The sequence below is a fragment of the Ciconia boyciana genome, chromosome 2, assembly GCF_034638445.1.
Source record: "Ciconia boyciana chromosome 2, ASM3463844v1, whole genome shotgun sequence".
Classification (NCBI taxonomy): Eukaryota; Metazoa; Chordata; class Aves; order Ciconiiformes; family Ciconiidae; genus Ciconia; species Ciconia boyciana.
In genome coordinates this window covers 93,959,734-93,978,466 of record NC_132935.1, presented here as the reverse complement: position 1 = coordinate 93,978,466, position 18,733 = coordinate 93,959,734, and the positions used below count along the sequence as shown (strand labels likewise).

The 18,733-nt window shown below is 48.5% G+C and overlaps 2 protein-coding genes across 4 annotated transcripts in view; one reads left to right on the top strand and one right to left on the bottom strand.

The window, feature by feature from the left end:
* Positions 1–4,006, top strand: part of SLC22A23 (solute carrier family 22 member 23) — a 116,218-nt gene extending 112,212 nt beyond the window's left edge. For 2 of the 3 annotated variants that reach the window (XM_072851368.1, XM_072851367.1), the window contains one exon: positions 3,231–4,006. In XM_072851368.1, coding sequence (XP_072707469.1) covers positions 3,231–3,588 — 358 coding nt within the window. In that variant the 3' untranslated portion in view covers positions 3,589–4,006. The remainder of the gene's footprint in view (positions 1–3,230) is intronic. The other variant, XM_072851369.1, reaches the window with a different exon arrangement.
* A 5,031-nt stretch (positions 4,007–9,037) lies between these two features.
* Positions 9,038–15,134, bottom strand: PSMG4 (proteasome assembly chaperone 4). The gene is made up of 3 exons (XM_072853207.1): positions 14,849–15,134; positions 14,611–14,686; positions 9,038–9,299 (listed from the first exon to the last, which is right to left on the bottom strand). The coding sequence occupies exons 1-3, from the start codon at positions 15,026–15,028 to the stop codon at positions 9,178–9,180; spliced, it is 378 nt and encodes a 125-aa protein (XP_072709308.1). The 5' UTR covers positions 15,029–15,134; the 3' UTR covers positions 9,038–9,177.
* Positions 15,135–18,733: the final 3,599 nt, after the last annotated feature.

The following is an 18,733-nucleotide window of genomic DNA, read 5'->3' as shown; positions in this document are numbered from 1 at the left end:
CACTTTGTGCAGGAGGCTGGAGTAGGTGCTCTCCCAAAGTCTCCTCCAGCCTGCGTAGCTTTCTGGCTCTTTTGTACTCTGAGCCATGCTGCGTGTTGACCCGTTCACTCAAGACAGACGGATGGCCATCCGAAGGTAGCATTAACATTCCTCTGCTCCCCTGAGCCGTGCTGAGAAAGGCAAGTCCCCTTTCTTAGGTTTAGCCTGGTTTGAGCAAAAAATATCAGTGAGGATGCTTTGCTACTCTCTGAAAAAACACTGCGGCAGCGAGCAAGGAAATTCTCTCCCATGAATAGAGAGGCCCTTTCTGAGGACAAAATTTTGGACCAAGGTCCCTTTGCCATTTGCCCATGTCAGGACCGTAAGCCTCACGCAAACCGTCCTGCCTCGCTGCCGCTGGGCGAGCAGGGGTCGGGGAAGCGGCTGTGATCACCCGTGGGGCCGTGCCGTGGGAAAGCCCCCCACAGCAGCCGCTGCCAGGCAGAGGGGAGAAGCTGGGGCCCGCCGCGGATGCCAGCAGCCCTCGCACTCCCTCCCTTGGCTCTGCTCTGCACCTCGGAGCACATTTGAAGTTCAGACGCTGGCCCCCGGCCGTCGGAGACCTCGTGCTGAGGAGGAGCGGTGCCCCAAAGCACCCTGAGAACGTTTTTGGGTTCCACCTGCTGCCCCATGACGCCTGCAAAAACAGTGCGAATTACAAGGGTGCTGCCTCTCTTGCCCTGCACCCATTTTCCTGATGTGCACATGAACAACAAAAAATTCCTGACAGTATTTTCAGTTTTCTTTTTTTTTTCATTTTCATATTTGCAGTATAGTCAAACATTTAAAAAAAAATATTCTAGGATGCATACCAAAATGTATTTCCAAGCCTCCTTCTGCCAGGTTTTGATGGCGCTGGATAAAGTAATGCCTGCTTTAATTACTGACGTCATATGGAAAAACTTCTTTTTTCCCCTCCAAATCTGAAGCCACTTGACCCATAATGACAGAGCTGTCTTTGTTGTTGCCTTTTCCTGTTTCCTTTCAGCTTGCTTGATGTCCTTCTACAGCGGCTTTTAAAACTCACCTCAGGTCCTTCTCGGGGGTCGAGATACAATTTAGCCGTAGCAGACACTGATGTAAATGAGCCAGGCTTTTGTTGCTCCGGAGCCAGCTTGGAGAGTGATTTGCCATGCATTCGGGGCTGGTTGTGTCGATTACTCATGTGAGTGTGTTAATGAAGTTGCAGGGAGGCCAGTTGCACAATGGCCGCATTCAGCTGGCTTTCTAAATTGCCATCGGAAAGCTGACAATTTTTTAATAAGGGCTTTTGCAGTATTTGGGGAAATCACTGTTGTCTGTGAAAGATGCTCTGCCGAGTCTGGAGAATTAGAAAGTACATACATGAATTTTTGATCCTGTCAGTGTCCCAAGAGCATCTTTTGAAACCTGTGCTTGCTGCCCTTTAGCTGTCAAGTAAGCAGCAGTGGATTTTGGAAAGGATTGGGTGAAGATTAGCTTTAACACGGTGGTTGGCTGAGTGAATTTGGCATTTGTAGGTTTATAGTGCTGTGATTTCTAGTACGCTCAATAGTCGATGAAACTTTTTTTTCCAAGTAGTTGATGTAAAGAAGTTAATTTGCCTTCTGCAGTTGTCTTCTGTAAGGTCTGGTTCTCGTTAATAATTACATCTCTGCCACTGGGCCAGGAACTGAAGCACCTGAGCCTGTCTGATCACCAGAGGGTCTGGGAATAGATGGCATCTCCCGGAGGAGCCGCAGGAAGCGTGCTGCCAGGGCGAGCTTGGTGGGGCAGTGGGGAGCAGGGTGCCAGCGATTAAGCTCATGGGGAGATCTCCCTCTGCAGGCAGCAGGGTCTTTGGAAAATGAAGGACAAGCTGCCGCTCTCAGAGATTTTGCTAAAACGAGTCACTTGAGGGTGACGCTCCACCGGCCGCAGACCTCGGTCGTGCCGCGGCAGGAGGAGGGAACGGTCTGCCCCAGAGAAACGCCTGCGGTGCCGCTTCTGAGTGGGGTCACCCAGCAGGGACAGGCCCCGGCATCGCGAGCTGTGCCTCAGAACGAGGAGGGCGTGCGCGGGTGGCCGGAGGCGTGCCAGGCCTGCCTGCTCCAGGACCTGCAGAGACGTTGATGAGCAAGACGAGGAATTGCAAGAGAGGTCGCTTGCGTAGCCGAGCATCAGGAGAGAGCGCTGAATTTGGCTTGCACAAGTGACTTCCGTGCTTGTGGCTGGAGGAAGATGAGGTTATTTTCACACTTTTTTTTTTTGTTTTAAGCTTTAATGTGTTTTCACTGTTTTTTGGTGTGCGTGCATGTATGATCTCAATACACAAGTACATTGCATTTAATAAAACAAGCATTTCTGCCATAAATAATATTTTATAAAATTACCTATTTATAGTTTAAGCATTTCACCAATGCTAACCTTTTTGTAACCTTTCTGTGATACAAGAATACACGAGAAGAGCAAGAAAGTGAAGTGAGGGACCTACCTCAACTTGTACAGTGAGTTAAGAGGAGGTCTTGGGAATGAATCCCAAAGTCTTGTTCTCCTATTCTGACCACTATCTTATCTTTTTTTTCTGAAAATTATGCATTTTATTACAACATCAGTATGTTGAGAGGTTCCAGCCACAACATGCTTTTACGGAAAAAATATTTCAGCACTCAGCGTTTGGTATAATGGATCGAGGCATGGCCTGTAAAGTCGAATCTCCTGCCTCCACTGCTGATTGATGCCAGATACTTTAGAGGCAGCCAAAATTGACTTCTGCACCTACTGCTTCTTGGTGTGTCTTGTCTAAGCTGGAGAAGGCCAGCATAGAAGCAAAATCTGGTTTTCCCTCACTGAATATGGGAATACTTGGAAATGGGAGTACTTTAGAGGGCTGTCTACACACTCCCATGATAAAGCTCCTCTTCTCCTTATGTGGGGGCAGTTATATGGGTGTGATAAGATACTTAAGTGAGTATAGTTATTTCCGCACACTGAGGCAAATAGCCAGCAATGATCTACAACAGCAAAGCAACTCCCTACTGGAGTAACTGTGCAGTATGAAAGCTGGGAGCAAACCAGGTTTGCCTTAGAGATTTCGGATGGCTGGGTGCATGCCAGTCGGGGGTAGTCTGGGGGACCTGTCAGGGCTGTGGGCTGCCCATCCCAGAGCCGATGGGGCTGCGCTGGCAGAAGCGGGCTGCGGGGCCAGGCTCTCACCTCTGCTGTGTTTGCAGGGGAGGCGGGCTGGGGCTGGTCCTGGCCAGCGCGGGCTTCGGCCGCCTGACAGCCCCCATCATGGAGCTCCACAACCAGAAAGGCTACTTCCTCCACCATGTCATCTTCGCCTGCTGTACGCTCATCTGCATCATCTGCATCCTGCTGCTGCCAGAGAGCAAGAACCAGAACCTGCCTGAGAACATCCCGGATGGGGAACATTACACCCGGCAGCCCCTCCTGCCGCACAAGAAGGGGGAGCAGCCCCTGCTGCTGACAAACTCTGAACTCAAGGATTACTCTGGCCTCCATGACTCGGCAGCTGTGAGCGACGGGATCTCGGAGAACACCACTGCCAACGGGATGAAGTCGATGTAACCGGGTGGATATTTTTTTTCCTTCTTTTTTTTGGTTGGGTTTTTTTTTTTTCCCTTCTCCTCTTCCTTTTGTATTTTATTTGATGCTGTTGTGCAGGAGGAGCAGCACTTTGGGCAAAGGTGTTTTGCACAGATTTTACAAACCAGTGAAGGAGCAGACACAGACTTGGGGGAATTCAACTCTGCTGCTAAAGCAACTCTTGGCATCTTCAACTGTTGTGCAGATTGCTCTTGAAAAAGTTATGGGGGAAAAGACTCATTTGAGAAAAGACCTGGCTGGAGGTAGCCCTTCAGAACTCTTTTTTTCCTGCCATTAAATATGTATATTTATTTTGATTTATTCTCAAGAAGCACTTTATTTCCTTTTCCTTTCATAGATCACAAAAATGAAGCCATCTTATTATAAGAGGTGCAGCCATTCCAAGAAAGAAACCATGGGGGGGGGGGTGGGTGTTTTCTGTTTTGTTTTTGTGTTTATTTAAAGGAAAGAGGGATCCACTGCAAAGTTGAATTGACTGAAATTTAGACTTGTGCAACATTCTTCTGCCTGTCTAGAAAGTCGAAGCGCCCAGGTTGCCTGCTGTGTTTGTATACACCAAAAAAAAAAAAAAAAAGAAGAAGAAAAAAAACCAAAACCTGTTGTGACTCTGACTGCATTTTAGGCAGCTTATGTTTGTTTTTATAGCCCATGTGCACTTAAAAGTTACTTTCTAAATTAGTACTTTTTTTTTTTTCACCGAATGCAGCGAAGAAAATCCTACCCAAACAAGCTGATTTTTCAATAAGAATCAGTCTTCTGCATTTTAAGAGTCCATTAATCTATTTTAGACAGTTCTCGCTGGTCTTTAATAGTAATGTAGATGATGTAAATGATTTGACCAATGATGCAAAAATTAGTTTTGCCGAGAATGGCTTTTAATTACCAGGAGGCCCAGAATCTCTGACTGCTCCAGGAGAAGAGCATAGACCAGCAGGGACAAAAAGTAAGGAGCATGGGCTACAATCTGTACTTTTATTCCAAAAGGCAGTGCAGCTGGGATTCCTGCTCCTCCAAAATGAGTGTCCTGGCATTGCCTTACCTGTTTTTAGAACCAGGGTTTTTGTTTTCAATTTAAGTGGACAAAATGCTTAAGTGACTGTTGGAAAGGAATGAATTGATAGCCTGTGAATAATGACTTACAGTCTGCTGTTGGCCATTTTGGGGCTTTGAGATGTTTTCTCATTCTGACCCAAGAATATACAGTGAACTCACCCAGATTTCCCCCCTTCCCCAACTGCTCTCGTAGGATTTCCATTCAGAAAAAAAAAAAAAAAATTACTTAAATTGGATTGATCCTACTCTAGCCTAAGCAAAATGAACATCCAGTTGTCTCTTACCGTGCAGATGGCACTTTGATAGTGGCCACTTCACTTCTCTCCTCCAGCCCCCAAATCAACTATTTCCTTTGGCCATCAGCTTTTGGTTCTCACTGTGTGAATATCGTGAGGATCTAGTTCAATGCAAGGACTTTGTAAACAAACAGCTTTCTTGCATTGTAGTTAACCTCCCTGCTCTCCCTCCCTCTTCTCCTTTCTCACTCAGGCCACCCATTTGTGATTGCTTGGTAGTGCAGACGTTCAAACAAACAGAGCAGCAGGATGTCGATGTTGTATTGAGTGTCCATATGATTGCCACTTTGTTTGATGTACATCTTGCATTTGTATGCATGGAAAGGGCTCATTTGCACTTTCCTCCACTACCTTCCCTCCCCCTTCCTCTTTTGCTGTATATATTGTCAATTAACTACTGTACCTAACTATTTCCATCCTCAATTAGGCTGCCAATGTCCTCTTACAGGCCCCAATAAGCCAGAGATACGTGCTCCCCGGCAGGCGATGCAGTAAGTAGCGCAGCCTCCGACGCTGACGAGTGCAAGGGGACAGGTAGACCTGCAGAAGCGACAGAGATTATTGTGTTCAGAGTAACAATGTTGTCCTAAAGCTGCTAATTTTTGTACAGAGGATGTGGACATTTGGGTTCTTCTTGAGCCTGGTAAGAAACACTGGACCAGTTGATGGTAGTTTTGCCCAAAGTTACACTACTGGTTTTTTTCACCTTTGCTAGACTTGCTGTGACAGCAAGAGCCTGATCTTCCTTACACTCAAGTTTTATTGTCAAGCTTGAGCGCGGCTGCTTCTCTTTTTGTTCTGCGCTGAGACTTCTGCAGTCTGTGTTCACCTAAGGAAAAAACCCAGGCCTTCCCCATTCATGCAGTATTCACGTGCCAAATTTGTGCATTAACTTTTGCCTTCGATACAAGATGCTAGTTGCAAGCCACACACATCTGGAGGGGGTGGGGGGCGGGAAGTGGGTTCACAACAAAAAATTGAAGAAGCAAAACAAGTCTTAATGGAAAAGGGCCTGAAAGTGGAGGAGCAGGGGCGAGCGCGGAGGCGGAGAGCGGCGTCCTGCCATCCATCGTGCCGTGGAGCCAGCGGCTCCTTCGTTCGTGGTCTCTGTGCGTGTGTGCTCAAGATACGGTACGGCTCTTGTAGACCACCCACAAGCCTATTAAACCGGCTGCTTCCAGCACTGTCAGCGGTCCTGGTGTGCTCACCGCTGTTGTCCACGGCGCTTTATCGTTTCCCATTCTGGTGGTTGCTCTCTGATGACAGACGGGGCCAGGGAAGAGAATGGTTGTTTAAACATATCAACATTTATATAGTAAACGAACTAGGTGACGGGAACACGCGGCAATTTATTTTTTCAAAAGTTCTTATGAAATTGACTTGATTTGCTGCTTTTTGGGTTTTTTGCCTGAAACCAGGTAGTCAGTTCTGATCTTCTGCAACGTGGGGAGCCCCAACTTCTCAAGTTGGTCTGGCCCTCTGCCTCTGTCATGACAATAAAACACAAACTAATTTCCTGCCTTGGCAGCTCCAGTTTTGCTCCTTTTTTCTGAAAAGATGAACACTTCTGCGATTATTATTTTTTTTCCGCACACACTCACAGAGCCGGAAAGCTTTTGCTAAGCGTATCGCGTGTGGAGGAGCGGGGTACCAGGTGATGCAGCAGGGCAGGAAGGAAGCACGGAGATGCCTGCCCTGCTCGGCCGAGTCCTGCGGCAGGACAGGGCTCTCCGAGAGCTGGGGTCCCGGTCTGCCGCACCAGCAGCTCCTCAGCCGCATCTCCTCCACAGCCATCACCAGGAAAGGCTTTTCTCAGGCGGCTCTTTCTGGCCATTGCAACAGTGGCCAAAGCTGTCCTGTCCATTTTGGCCTTTTTCTGTGAACCTTCAGTAACCTCTAAGCCCATCAGTGGATTTTTCTTTGGGCTTACCATTTAAAGGCTTTCTTCCATCCTTGTAAGTTTAAACAAAAATGTGAAAGTGACAATATGCTTGATCTTGGGGGGTTTGTCCCCTTTTAAGGTTTCAGTACTGCTTTTGTTGCCAGACACACTGCAAATGGATAATGGGAGTCGCCTGTTTGCAAGCGTTTTGTGGCCACTCAGAAAGCGGGTTGTGTGATTGACTTTTTGGTTTCGCTGAACAGGTTTGTTGTTTTTTTTTTTTTAATAGAAGTACTTTACTTTACTGTTGCCACTTCCTGGAGCCAAACACTAAAAGTCACCAAATTGGAAGCAGAAGTGCCATTAACTGAACTCTGTGAATGTCAAGTCAAGTTGCACCTGTAGCTGGCACATAAGACAACACTATTAAGTGGGGGGATGATCTCCCCTGCTGTAACTTTTTTTTTTAATTAAGAAAAAATAAAATTACAAACCTCATTTTAAATGTATTGTGTAAAACGTTTCGGGAAAGGAGTATGGTGTGTTATGTCTAGTGGGTGAGACCTCCCTCCCCATTTCAGTTTCTGATGAAGTTTTAAAGAATCGTGTTACTGTATGTTTTGATCATGAATAGTCTGGTGGTGCTTCCTCATAGCACAAGCTTAAATCAAGTACTGAAAACAGTCTTACAAGCTAAATGTCTGCATGATGTTACATCTGTTGTACCTACTGAAAAGAACTTTGTATGTAAATGTACAGAATAAAATGACATTGTCCCATCAGTTTGCTCTCTCTGGTCTGGCTCCCTCGCACTGACGTCTGAAACAGCCCAGCAGCAGCTAATGTCAGTGACACCTCAGCAAACGGTCCTACCCTCCTCTACAAACAGAATGAGCTGATTGTAAATCAGGCTAATTAAATCAGCACATTGATTTGCAACTAATTACCCTTTATAGTCAATCACAGAAGAATAGTTGACTCTGTTTCCTGGGTGGTGTAAATGAAAGCAAAAATACCCTCCAACAGTTACTTTTTGCTATTCTGATCTTGAACTACGGCCAAGGACCAGCAGCTCTTCCCACCAGGTAAGGAAGGGCCCTCTGCACCCCCATCAAATCTGCAACGTCGAAGCCACTGGGTGTTCAAACCCCTTCGGACAAAAGACTCGTCAGGGGTTGTGCCTTCTACGTCAGCAACCTCTCGGTGACAGGTTTTAATTGCCGATAACGGTGCCACAGCAAGGTAAGTTCATCAGTTTCCTGTGGGTTGTTAGAACAGTTGTCTAGCAGCAGCACTAGTAGTTTTTGTTTGTATCAGAAGCTTGTGTCCGAGTCAGGGCTCAGCTTGCAGTGCGAAAGAAATAACCTGGACTGGCTCATCAGGTTGCTACGCTCAGTATTCCTCCAAATTCCTCCATTCCTCCAAAAGGTGGTGTGCCACAGCAGGTATTGACAGCTGCAAATGGTCACCACGCCACTGGCTCTGCCATTGGTTTGGGGTTTTTTGTATAGTTAACTTTTAGCTGCCCTTCTCATTGAACAAAGTAGCACATAGACCTGCCTTTGAAAGGATATCCATCCTACCGAAAAGCAAGTCCAGAGATGTAGCAGCAGGATGCTTTGCGGTGGTAGTAGTGACTCCTCTGATTTTTCTAATGAGTATGCTCAATTTATACATGTGATGCTCTCCTAGCAGCCTGACAGATTTATCTATTGCTCCAGAATTCAAGCTCTGCTTCTTCCTTCTATATAGCCCTCAGGGATGTACAGAAAACCCTTTGTGAAACCCTTCTAGTGTTCTCAGTGCCCAAGGGATGGAAGGAAATCCAGTGGTTAGCACTAGTACTACAACCAACAGGGGCTAAGAAGATAGAGCAAGGTAATGCTCATTTTATGTTGCAGCTTTTCAATACAAAAAACATGGGGTGTTTTTGTTACTATTTGAACACTAAAAGCTGCAACACTACATTCAATACTACTACTACATAGTAGATTAATTGTACAGGTAGAATTTGGAACTGATTTCCCAGCAGATCCCAGTACTGAATGCAGGCCAGGCACTGCACACACTTTTAGGACAGTGTTCTCACATAGCAGCGTATTTTCTACTGTACCCACCTATCCCCTACTTAACAGGGTAGCAAATTTGAAAAAAAAAAAAAAATCCAGGTCCAACTGTATGTAGGTCCAGCTATATTTAATAACAACTGCAAATTCAATCAAAACAGTACAAAACAAATATACTAACTTAATGTCAGTGTGAAAATTGCAATCAGTTTTTCTAAAACAAAAACCCAGGTTATTTTACAATGACGCAAAGTCAGAACTTCTCTGGAAAAGCCATCATTTCTTCTTTGATCCTGTTTTCTATGAGTAAGGTGAAACTGCTGTCTGTGTTTGGAAGGTTGTAGCTGACAAATACCTGTTTTTTGGTCTTGCTGGCTAAAACACAAAACAGAGTATTCAGCCATAGTTTGCTCTTATATAAAAGTGATGACTGTATTCAAGCAAGCCTTTTAAAAAGCCGTATCATGCAGATTTCTAAGACAACATTCTCCACTCCTGCTGTGCTGGACCCAGTTACAAAGGAATAGCCGAACAAGTACCTGAGCATTGGCACGTTGGGCAAAACCATGCATGTCCTTGAAATGGGCAATATAAGCCCGGTGACTATCAACTAGATTTTTGGCCAGATACAAAAAGCCGTTAGTCACTGGAAAGCCTGGCAGTGCTTTTAGTGGATTTTGGATGCTTCTTAGAGTACAGTTTAAGTGAAACCACAGACTATACTGGGACTCTTAGCACCAAAATGTAGTTTATGAGTTGGTAAATCTATGCTGTGAAAAAGACTTACAGAGGGAAAGCACACAACAAAGTGACTAGGCCCCAGTTAACAAAGTTCTGATTTATTATGAACCCCGAAAAAGGCCCCCCAAAAGTGTGCACCACTCTTGTCTAAGCCTGCTGTCAATAATTTTGTTTCCTTTAACCTTTATTTATATGGTGTCCATGAGCACTCCAGGAGGCTGGAGAGCCTGGGTCGAACATGATGAAGCCAAGCACAAGTTCCAGGCTGCTGTAGTGACAAATACCTAGAGAGAGGTGCTATAAAATTAAGAGCTGCCTTCCATGACAGAGCTAATTAACAGTGACAAAAATAATGTCCACTGGGGCAGGAAAACTTAATTATCAGAGTAGAACAGATAACACCAAGAGGTGTTTTATAAATAAAATGGAATCCTACTTAGATTTTTACCATAGTAGTAGAGGAAATTTGTAACTCTCTTTATACACTGCTAAAGATAAACTTTGTGAAGAATGTAAGCACCATACAGGAAAAATAGGCACTAAATTTAAATTGAGTTGAGGACCAAAAAAATGGCATTTGGGTCATAAGATATTCCTGGCAGGGAGTGAGCTGGGAGCTGACAATCCCAGGGAGAAATCAGACTGTTCTGCTGAATATTCAAAAATATCATCTGAATTTTAAAAATCCAAAATGAAGACACCAGAAGTCCTAATATCTCAATCCTTTTTAAATGGCAAAGTTAACTACAGGAAACCTATATGTACATATAAAATGTACTGAAACAGCACTTTGGAGGCATTTTCATTATGCAAATCAGTTTATTATCATTTTCCGTTCTAACAGGTTACCAGCTTCCTGGCTTAGCGAGTAGAGCCGCTTCTGAAATGCAAGGACTCATTTGCCTTTTAAGACTCGGCACTACAAAATGCTGATATAACGCACCACGTTGCTCTGATCGCAAAAAAAGCAGCACTTAGCACCAGATTTCGTGGTATAAAGCAGCATGTTTTGTGAGCACTAGTGCTTCATCATCGCGCCCTGAATGAACGCAACACTGATTCTGAACTGATTAATAGCGTTATCCTATCTAACGAAACTACATCATACACTGCAGTGTCAAAACTCAATTTCTTAATTAAGTTTGCATAAGAGCAGACCGAGTCTCTGGGATGCTGTTCCTGTTCCCAGGAACACTGTGAATCCCTCACTGAGGAGCTCTGCTCCCAGCGGGACCTCTTCTGTCCCCAACTTCCCTGCTGATTCCTTTGGACACGTGGACTCTTGTGAGAAGGACAGAAGAGGGAAGATCTTATACCTCCATGGAAGACGACCATCTGCAACTTCAGAGTAAAGCAGAAAACCGCGAAAGACAAGGCTTACCTAAAAAACCCTTCAGCAGGGCTGCTTCGCAGGCAGCCTGGCTGCTAACCCCTGTTGCACCAGCCCCTCAAAGCGGGGAAAAAGCTTCCTCGGCAGCCCGTCGTCTGGGACGTGCTGAGAGGCGCTACGGCAGCACAGACCCGCTCCTACGACCTCACGGACAGGGCCAAGGCCCAAATCTAAGCTTGAAGAGGAGCCCAGTGAGAGCAGGAGAAAGGACAGAACAAGCGTTAGGCAGTTTGTAGACCATTTGTGCTGGAAAAGAGGTGGTGGAGGGGAACTGTGCCCAGCTGGGAAAAGACTCAAAGAAGAGGTTGAGGTGATCACACCGAGAGTCTGCCAGTCCCTACAGAGGGAAGATGAAGACATGGTGCTATTCAGCAGTCACTGCGGCCGAAAGCGCTGTGATTTCAGGACATCAGGTAAGGGAGGCACTAATGGACAAGACTTTCTCAAGAACCGGAATCCACTAACCTACAGGAAACAATCTTTTAGGATTTGCGTTTCTTGACTAGTGAGACACATCTCATGCCAGAGCAATCAGGCAGGGTGGTGGGAAACAGTCCCTGCACCTCATACAAACAGATATAGATGGAAATAGGTAGAAAGAGGAATAGGAACATGGCAAATGTGTCTCCAGCAATGGAAAAGAAAAAAAAACAACCCTGAAATAAGGGAGAAGATAGAGCCAGTACACCAAATGCAGCTGTTCTGGCTAGGACCCCTACCAGGCTATTAAAGAAAACAACAGGAGAACGTGTATGCTGATGCATGGCAGCGCTGAAACTCCTGTGCCAGGGCAGGGAACCTGACATTGCAGGAAAAAAAAGCAGGTGACGGAATGCAACTGGGAAGTATAAGAAATAAAAATACTTATGTTCAAATAGTATCGTACGCTACTTAAGTTAGTGCCTGCGAAGACCAGAATGGAAACAGCATGGAAAAAATGGTGACAGCATAGGGGGGAAAAAAAAAAAAGGATACTGCCTGCCTGAAGATTACCACATGGCAGGATGGTTAAAAAGGCAACCTTGGAAGTGCAGCTACAAGTCAGTCTTGGCTGTGAATAGCATCTCTGTTATTACAGAATTTGAGGGAGTAACATGAATTTAATTTCCCAGAGGAAAACTTACCAGTAACAGCAAAGCTTGGTATTTCTACTCAAGGCAGAACACAGATTTCCTTACCGAGCACTTTGTGAAACAAAGAAGATACAGAGATGCTTAATGATGATCTTGCAGATCCCCTGCTTTCAGGAGAATAAACAGTTTTGGAACAAGTGACCATGAGCCGACTTAAATTGCTGGACTGACAAAAGCAAGCCTAAAAACTAAGGTGTAGGATTTCAGAAAGAAGATTTATTTCTGTTCTCAAAACTCAGTTATGCTCAGGTGAAGAGGAAGCATGTAATTATTCAAAGCCAGAAGTGTATTATTGACTTTCCAACCAAGGGTGAAAAAGGTCTACAGGCCTTCCTCAATACAGTATACCTTAGGCAGGATAGCACGAGTAAGAATTATATCTATAACAAATATAAAAGGGACTATAACAAATAAAAAAGGGACCAGCAAGGAAAACTGCAACCCAGAAGTTAGATGGCACAGACACAGAGGAATATTTCCCAAAAGCCTAGCTGGGCTGCAGCTGGCACAGAAAGCTTAAGACAAAATAATGAAAGATACTTAAAGCACAAACAGAAAGAAAATAGGAAAGTGCATTATGCTCTGAGGATAAAGAGTAACTGATATCCAGCACCAAGGAACGCTATCAGTTCTCAGTAACAAAGTATGTGAAATTAGCAATGTAAATGAGAAAAGGACCTTAAAAAAAAAAAAAAGGCAGCAAAACTTAGACAACTTACTGAGAGAAAAATCAGGTGAGCCAGACAGCCTCTGTCCTAGAACACTGAAAGAACTAATACAAGAAATGGCAGGTTATTACCAACTCTAGCTATGAAATCTGTAATAAATGTTTAAGAGTGAAGATAGCACATGTGCTAAAAAAAAAAAAGACAGGAGAGGATGGAAATCAGCAAGACAACTTAGAGCTCTTAGCTGGACTCCAACACTACACAGAAGCTTAGAGCAAGATTCAGAAGAAATGACTAACGAGGAGACCAAACGGAAAGAGGAATAAACTGTTACACTTTATCCAAAGTAAACCCTCTCTGACTATGTTTTTACTAACTGAGGATCTTAAGGATAATCTTAAGGATAATGCACTGATTACACATAAAGAAATCATGTTATACAGTACCCCACAGAATTATTACCTAAAGTGGAAATGATTGAATCCAGCATGTAGAGAAAGAGCTCTACTAGAGAAAGAGTCTCCCCAGACCAGGGGAGACTACAACAGTGGTTATTAAAAAATAAGTCATCAGGATGAAGAAAGGACGCTAGTACTGTTTTTCAAAGATCAGTCTTGCGAGCAATCCTTTTTTTATATATGCACTAGTGGCCATGGAGAAGAAGTAGGTGTAGACTCATGAAACTGCCTGACAATACAAACTCAGGACACGTTGCCCGTAACGAAGATCAGCACACAGATAATTAAGAAGAATTATGCGGCCTTTCCAACTGAAACAACAGAAGTAAGATGAGCTTGAGCAGCACAGCATCTTGCATTTAAAACCCAGTAACAAGTACTTCAGCAGTTCACCAGTTGAAGCTGCATCAGTTACTGGTAGGTGATGATGAGTAACCAGGATGATGCAGCTGCCAGAGACGTGAGGGTGCTAGGATGCATTAGACCAAGTATTTTTTTTAGAGATACAGGAATTTGGAAGTTAGCACTCCGATTCAGAAATCTGGCTGCGTCAGCGCTGCACTAGGCATAGCAGGACACTCTTACACGTGCTGAAAATGGAGACATCCCGAGAGGTGCCCATTACATGCTGCAGGGACAGTCAGATCAAGCACTGGCATCTGTGAGATGATCCAGGACTTTCCAGGCCAGACCTTCGCAGAATTTGGGGGCTAAAAGGTGCAAGATGGGATGAGGGTTGGCTTCATCTTCAGGCAAAACACACGTGCCTTGCGTGATGGCCGTCCCACCCCGTCACACAGAAGTATTACAGCTTTATAGAGAGGAGGTCGCTGAAAATCCCCCTCGATAGGCACAAGTGTCTGCTTCCCCTGCCTCGCACCCACAGCCCGGGTCAGGATATCAAATACTATGGGTCTGATAACGCTCAGCGTGCCCTGAGGCAGAGACCCCGCCAGCTGCGGTCACGCAGACCTGTACACTGCTGAAAAACGGGAATCGGGACGGAGACTGCCGTGCAGCTGCACCGCCCGGGGGTCTGCCGGCCGGCCGGCCCGCAGCCAGCAGCCCAGCGGACCCCGGCTGCCGCTCGGCCGGGGGCAGCGAGCCCCGCGCCCCTCTGCGCCCGCTCCGACCGGGGGGTGGCTCCGAGGCCACCAGAAGCGGCTCTGCGCCGGCCCGACCCGCCTCTTCTCACCGCCCGCACGGAAGGCAACCCCCCAGCCCCGCTCCGCCCCGCCCGCCGCCCCGCATCCGGCCCCCCCGGCGGGAGCGCGCAGCCGCCGCGCCCGCACCTACCCAAGCGCTGGGCCAGGCAGGCGGAGGCGGTGTCGGAGGGATCCCCCAGCAGCGAGGCGGCCACCGGGATGCTGTCCTGCAAGCGGAGCACAGCAGAGGGCAGGGCTTAGTCCCCGGCAGCGCGGGGCGGGAGACCCGGGGCAGGGGCGGCGGGGCCCCGCCAGCCTCCCGCCCCGCCGCAGGGCTCCCGCCGGCCGCAGGGCCGCGGCGGCCCGGGAGAGGCGGCGGGGACACTCACGCGGGGGCTGCACATGGCGACGGCCAGGCTGCCGAGGGCGGGCGCGGCGCCCACCCAGAGGAAGAGCGAGTCCCGCAGCCGCATGGCGTGGAAGTGCACCCGCTGCTCGCCCAGCCGCCCGCTGAAGTCGTGCAGGGCGATGCCGCCCGCCGCCGCTCCCTCGCCGCCCGCCGCCTCCATCGGCCCTGCTCCCGGCGCGGCCAGGCCCCAGCCAGCAAGGCCCGAGCGGGCGGCCCGCCCCGCTGCCCGGGGAGGCGGCGCTCCGCCGCGCCCGCCCCGGCACCGGCCCTGCCCAGCCGCCCGCCCCGTGGGTGCAGCCTTCCTCCCTGCGCGGCCCTCCGGGTGTACACGCACGGCTCCCCCCTCCCGCGATGGGTGCGCGCACGCACGGGTGGGTGCGCGCACCCCCCCCTGTGCACGGCCCCTCCTCGGGGCACGCGCGCGGTCCCCGGGGCACGCCTCCTCCGCGCACAGACCCCACCAGCACGCACACGCACCCCTCGGTCCGTGCAGAGCCCCCCCCCACCCCCCCGGGTGCGCACCCCCTCCGTGCCCCCCACCCCCGAAGTGTACGCTCTCCCCGGTCGGTGCGCACCCCCTCCGTCTGCACCCCCCAGGGGCACAGCCTCCTCCCGGTGCACCCACCCACCCCGCCGGTGCGCACCCCTGTGCACGCGGGCACATCCCCCGGGACACACAGACGCAGCCCTCGGTGCACAGCCCCTCCGTGCACACCCCCTCCGTGCACAGGCACACGCCCCCCGGTCGGGGCACTCTCCCTCCGTGGCTTCCGCGGGGCTCACACCCGCCCCGGGCGGTGCACACTCCCCCCGCCGCGCCCTCCGCGGGGGGCCGCGGGATTAACGCGGAGGCAGCCGCAGGGATGGAGAAACCCCGCTAGATGGCAAGGGAACCACGGCGTGCGGAGGCACGGCCGGTAAAGCGGGGTTCAGGCGGCTCCGGTGAGTCACCCGGGAGGAGCCCCGGGGTTTCAGACTAAAGGGAAGGGGCTGGCCTGATGCTCTGCAGCCTCGGAACCCCCCCGGGGAAGGGGAGGAGGAGGGTCACGGTGACCTTGTCTTCATTCAGCTCTGGAGGTTTTCAGGGTTACGGGGGATCTATAAAGCAAGCGAGTCGGGTTTGCTGAGCTCCGGAGAATACGGGACTGTGAATTAAAGGCCCTCCTTTGGGTATGAATTTTGTGCCCGCAACACTTTCACCGGAGCACAGCTAGGCTGGTCATTACTGAAAAGGATTTTCCTTAACCGTGCCGCCTGTTGCTGCTAAGAATATAGGCGGCACCCTGATGGCCACGAGCCCTTTACAATTGGAAACGTGTATTTTTGAACCACAGGCAGGATGTCATCTCTGCCTAAAGGACAAGCAAGTTAATGACACAGATTGGTTTTTTAGTTAGTGTTTCCTCTCCCTCCGATTTTGTACGTAATTCTAGAAATCAAAATTTCCATTTCCAAATTCTAAAACTTCATTTTTACGTTGAAGAAACGGGGGGGGAAAGGAACTGGTCATCACTTTTCTTCCCTAAGCCACTCCAGTTCTTCTGGCATCTGCCAGAAGACAAAATCCTCAGCCCTGCTGATTTCTGCCCGTGCTGCCGCATCGACGCTAAATCCCGGGAGGCAGCTAAGCCCGGCTCAGCTGCCATACCCTGACATCCCATGGCACGGGATCAGCTCAGGGAGGGGGGGTCGCAGGCCACCTCCCCTGACCCACATTTGTCACTTGCTGCTCGCACAAAGCATTATGGGATGTATGGTGGCAGACTCTGGCTACGCCTGTCTCCCGCCTCGCTGCTGAGGCGGCGTCGGGCTTGTGCTGGTCCCCAGCTCTCCCCCGTGCCCCCGCTCTGCAGCCCGTCCCACCCTTTGCCTCTGCGTGGGTTGGCCTCCTGCAAGGTGAGTATGTGCAGAGGCTGGGGCTTGTGTTGGGACTCGAAAATCAGCCTCTCCCTGCCCCAGCAGCCTGTTACAAACTGACACTTAGCCTGCAGCAACTGTGGAGATCAGGCAGGCAAACAGGTGACAAAAGCCACCTTGGAAGGAGGCGAGTGCTGGCTGCCTGCACCAAACGCTTCCCTCTGCATCGCATTCCTCTCTCTGCTTGTTGCGGCTGTGGGTTCGCTCAGCACTCAGCAGGAGGGTAAGGCCATCAGCTGAAACAGGGAAAGCTATCACAGGCCGGGAGCATTACAGAAATAAAAATCCAGGCACTGGATAAAATATCTGCTGGGGGCCACACAGGTGGTGGTGAGATTCCTGTGATTAGACACCTGCAGGTGATGGAGGTTTGCCCCAGGCTCCCTTGATCAGGGGAGAGAAGCAGGCAATTTTAGGGCACAGTTCAGCTGAGCTGCTTTAGATCTCTCTTTTGAGTGAGAAGCATCCCCTCCTGACCAATTGCCATTAACTCCAAGGGAGGTTAGGGTGAAAGGTAAGACATGCACAGCTTTGCAGACAGATTTATTCATGTAAGCAAATCCTTCTTTAAGTGTTCAGAGCCAGTTTCTCTGCTATGCCGGGACAGAGTTGGCTTCTGCAGTGGAGCGCTGGTGGAGGATCTGCTCTAACAAAGTTCCAGCCCAGCATGCCTCTTCCCACCAAGTAGAAGTTTGGGCCTCCTTGCATGCTAACCACGTTTAAGCGATCTGCTGGACTGAAGTAAGAGTATTCTGTTCTCTTCCCTGGTCTTTCCACATCAAGTACAAGTTTCTTGTGTTCCTTCCAAGGCTGTCTACAGGTTTGTTCCTCCCTAGGGGGGAACTGCCCCTATTTCATCACGCTCTGAGCTGTTCCTCTTCTCATCAGAAGTCTTCTCTGAAGTGCTTGTAGCTTTCCTTGGGATCCTAAGCTCTGCAGACCTCTGGAGGTAAATCACAGGGTTCCTCTGCACATAAGCAGTTCTATGTATTTAATGCTTTTCCGTGAAATGTAGCTGCTGTCTGTAGATCATGCTAGATCCTTGTTTAAGCTCAGAAGAGGAAAAACATTCATCTAGCAAGTAAAATGCTGAGTAAGCATTTTTATTTGCAATGCAGGTGTGAAGAGTGAGTGGAACTGTGTAGAACCAGACCATCAAGTGTGAAATGCATTTCCTAATTACAGTGCTGCAATGCCATCGGAGCCCCTGCAAAATGAGAGGGGAAAGCGCTCCAGCAGCGTACAGAACTTCTTGCATTTCCTTTAATGTGCTCATCTTTTTTTCTGTGGCCATGAAAGCAGCACCCATTAGCCTGCCTTATTTGTCAGGTATGAGGACAGAATGAGCCTCAGCTGCAGTGAGACACCAGATAGCAAACTAATGATGAAGCAAAGATACTGTACCAAAAGCACTGCATGTGTATATGGATGCAAATATATATATATTGCTGCTCAAATGAGATCCAAGCCCCAGGAGATGTGGTTTAAAGGTATGTACTTCTATGCTCCTTGTTCTTCTCCAAAAGTTAGGTTGCCTATGAGAATTACTAGATTCTAAATCCTGATTTTTACCGCCCATGCTCTCCTCTCCAGTACAGTTTTAAACCAGGAGTAAATCTTCTTCCTGGTAACTGAGGAGTTAAGAGATGTAAAGCACCTAGTTATGAACTGGGATGTCACCGAGAGAAGCAAGTGTTTTCTGAATGCAAAATGCATTCTGCTTTTCTGCTCCCGCACGAGTAAAGTGCGAATAAGACACGTGAGAACGCAGTTGACTGTTAGTGTGTGTCAGTGAACCCCCTGTTGATGCCTCAGGACTTGCCAGTTTTCTTGATTTGCTGTCCTTTTGCAGAGGAGTAAATGACCACTCGATAAAGCCAAATGAAGCTTCCCAGCTGCTCTGGTAAGGCTTCGTGGTACCAGGCTGCTGCAACAGTAGCTGTGCTGC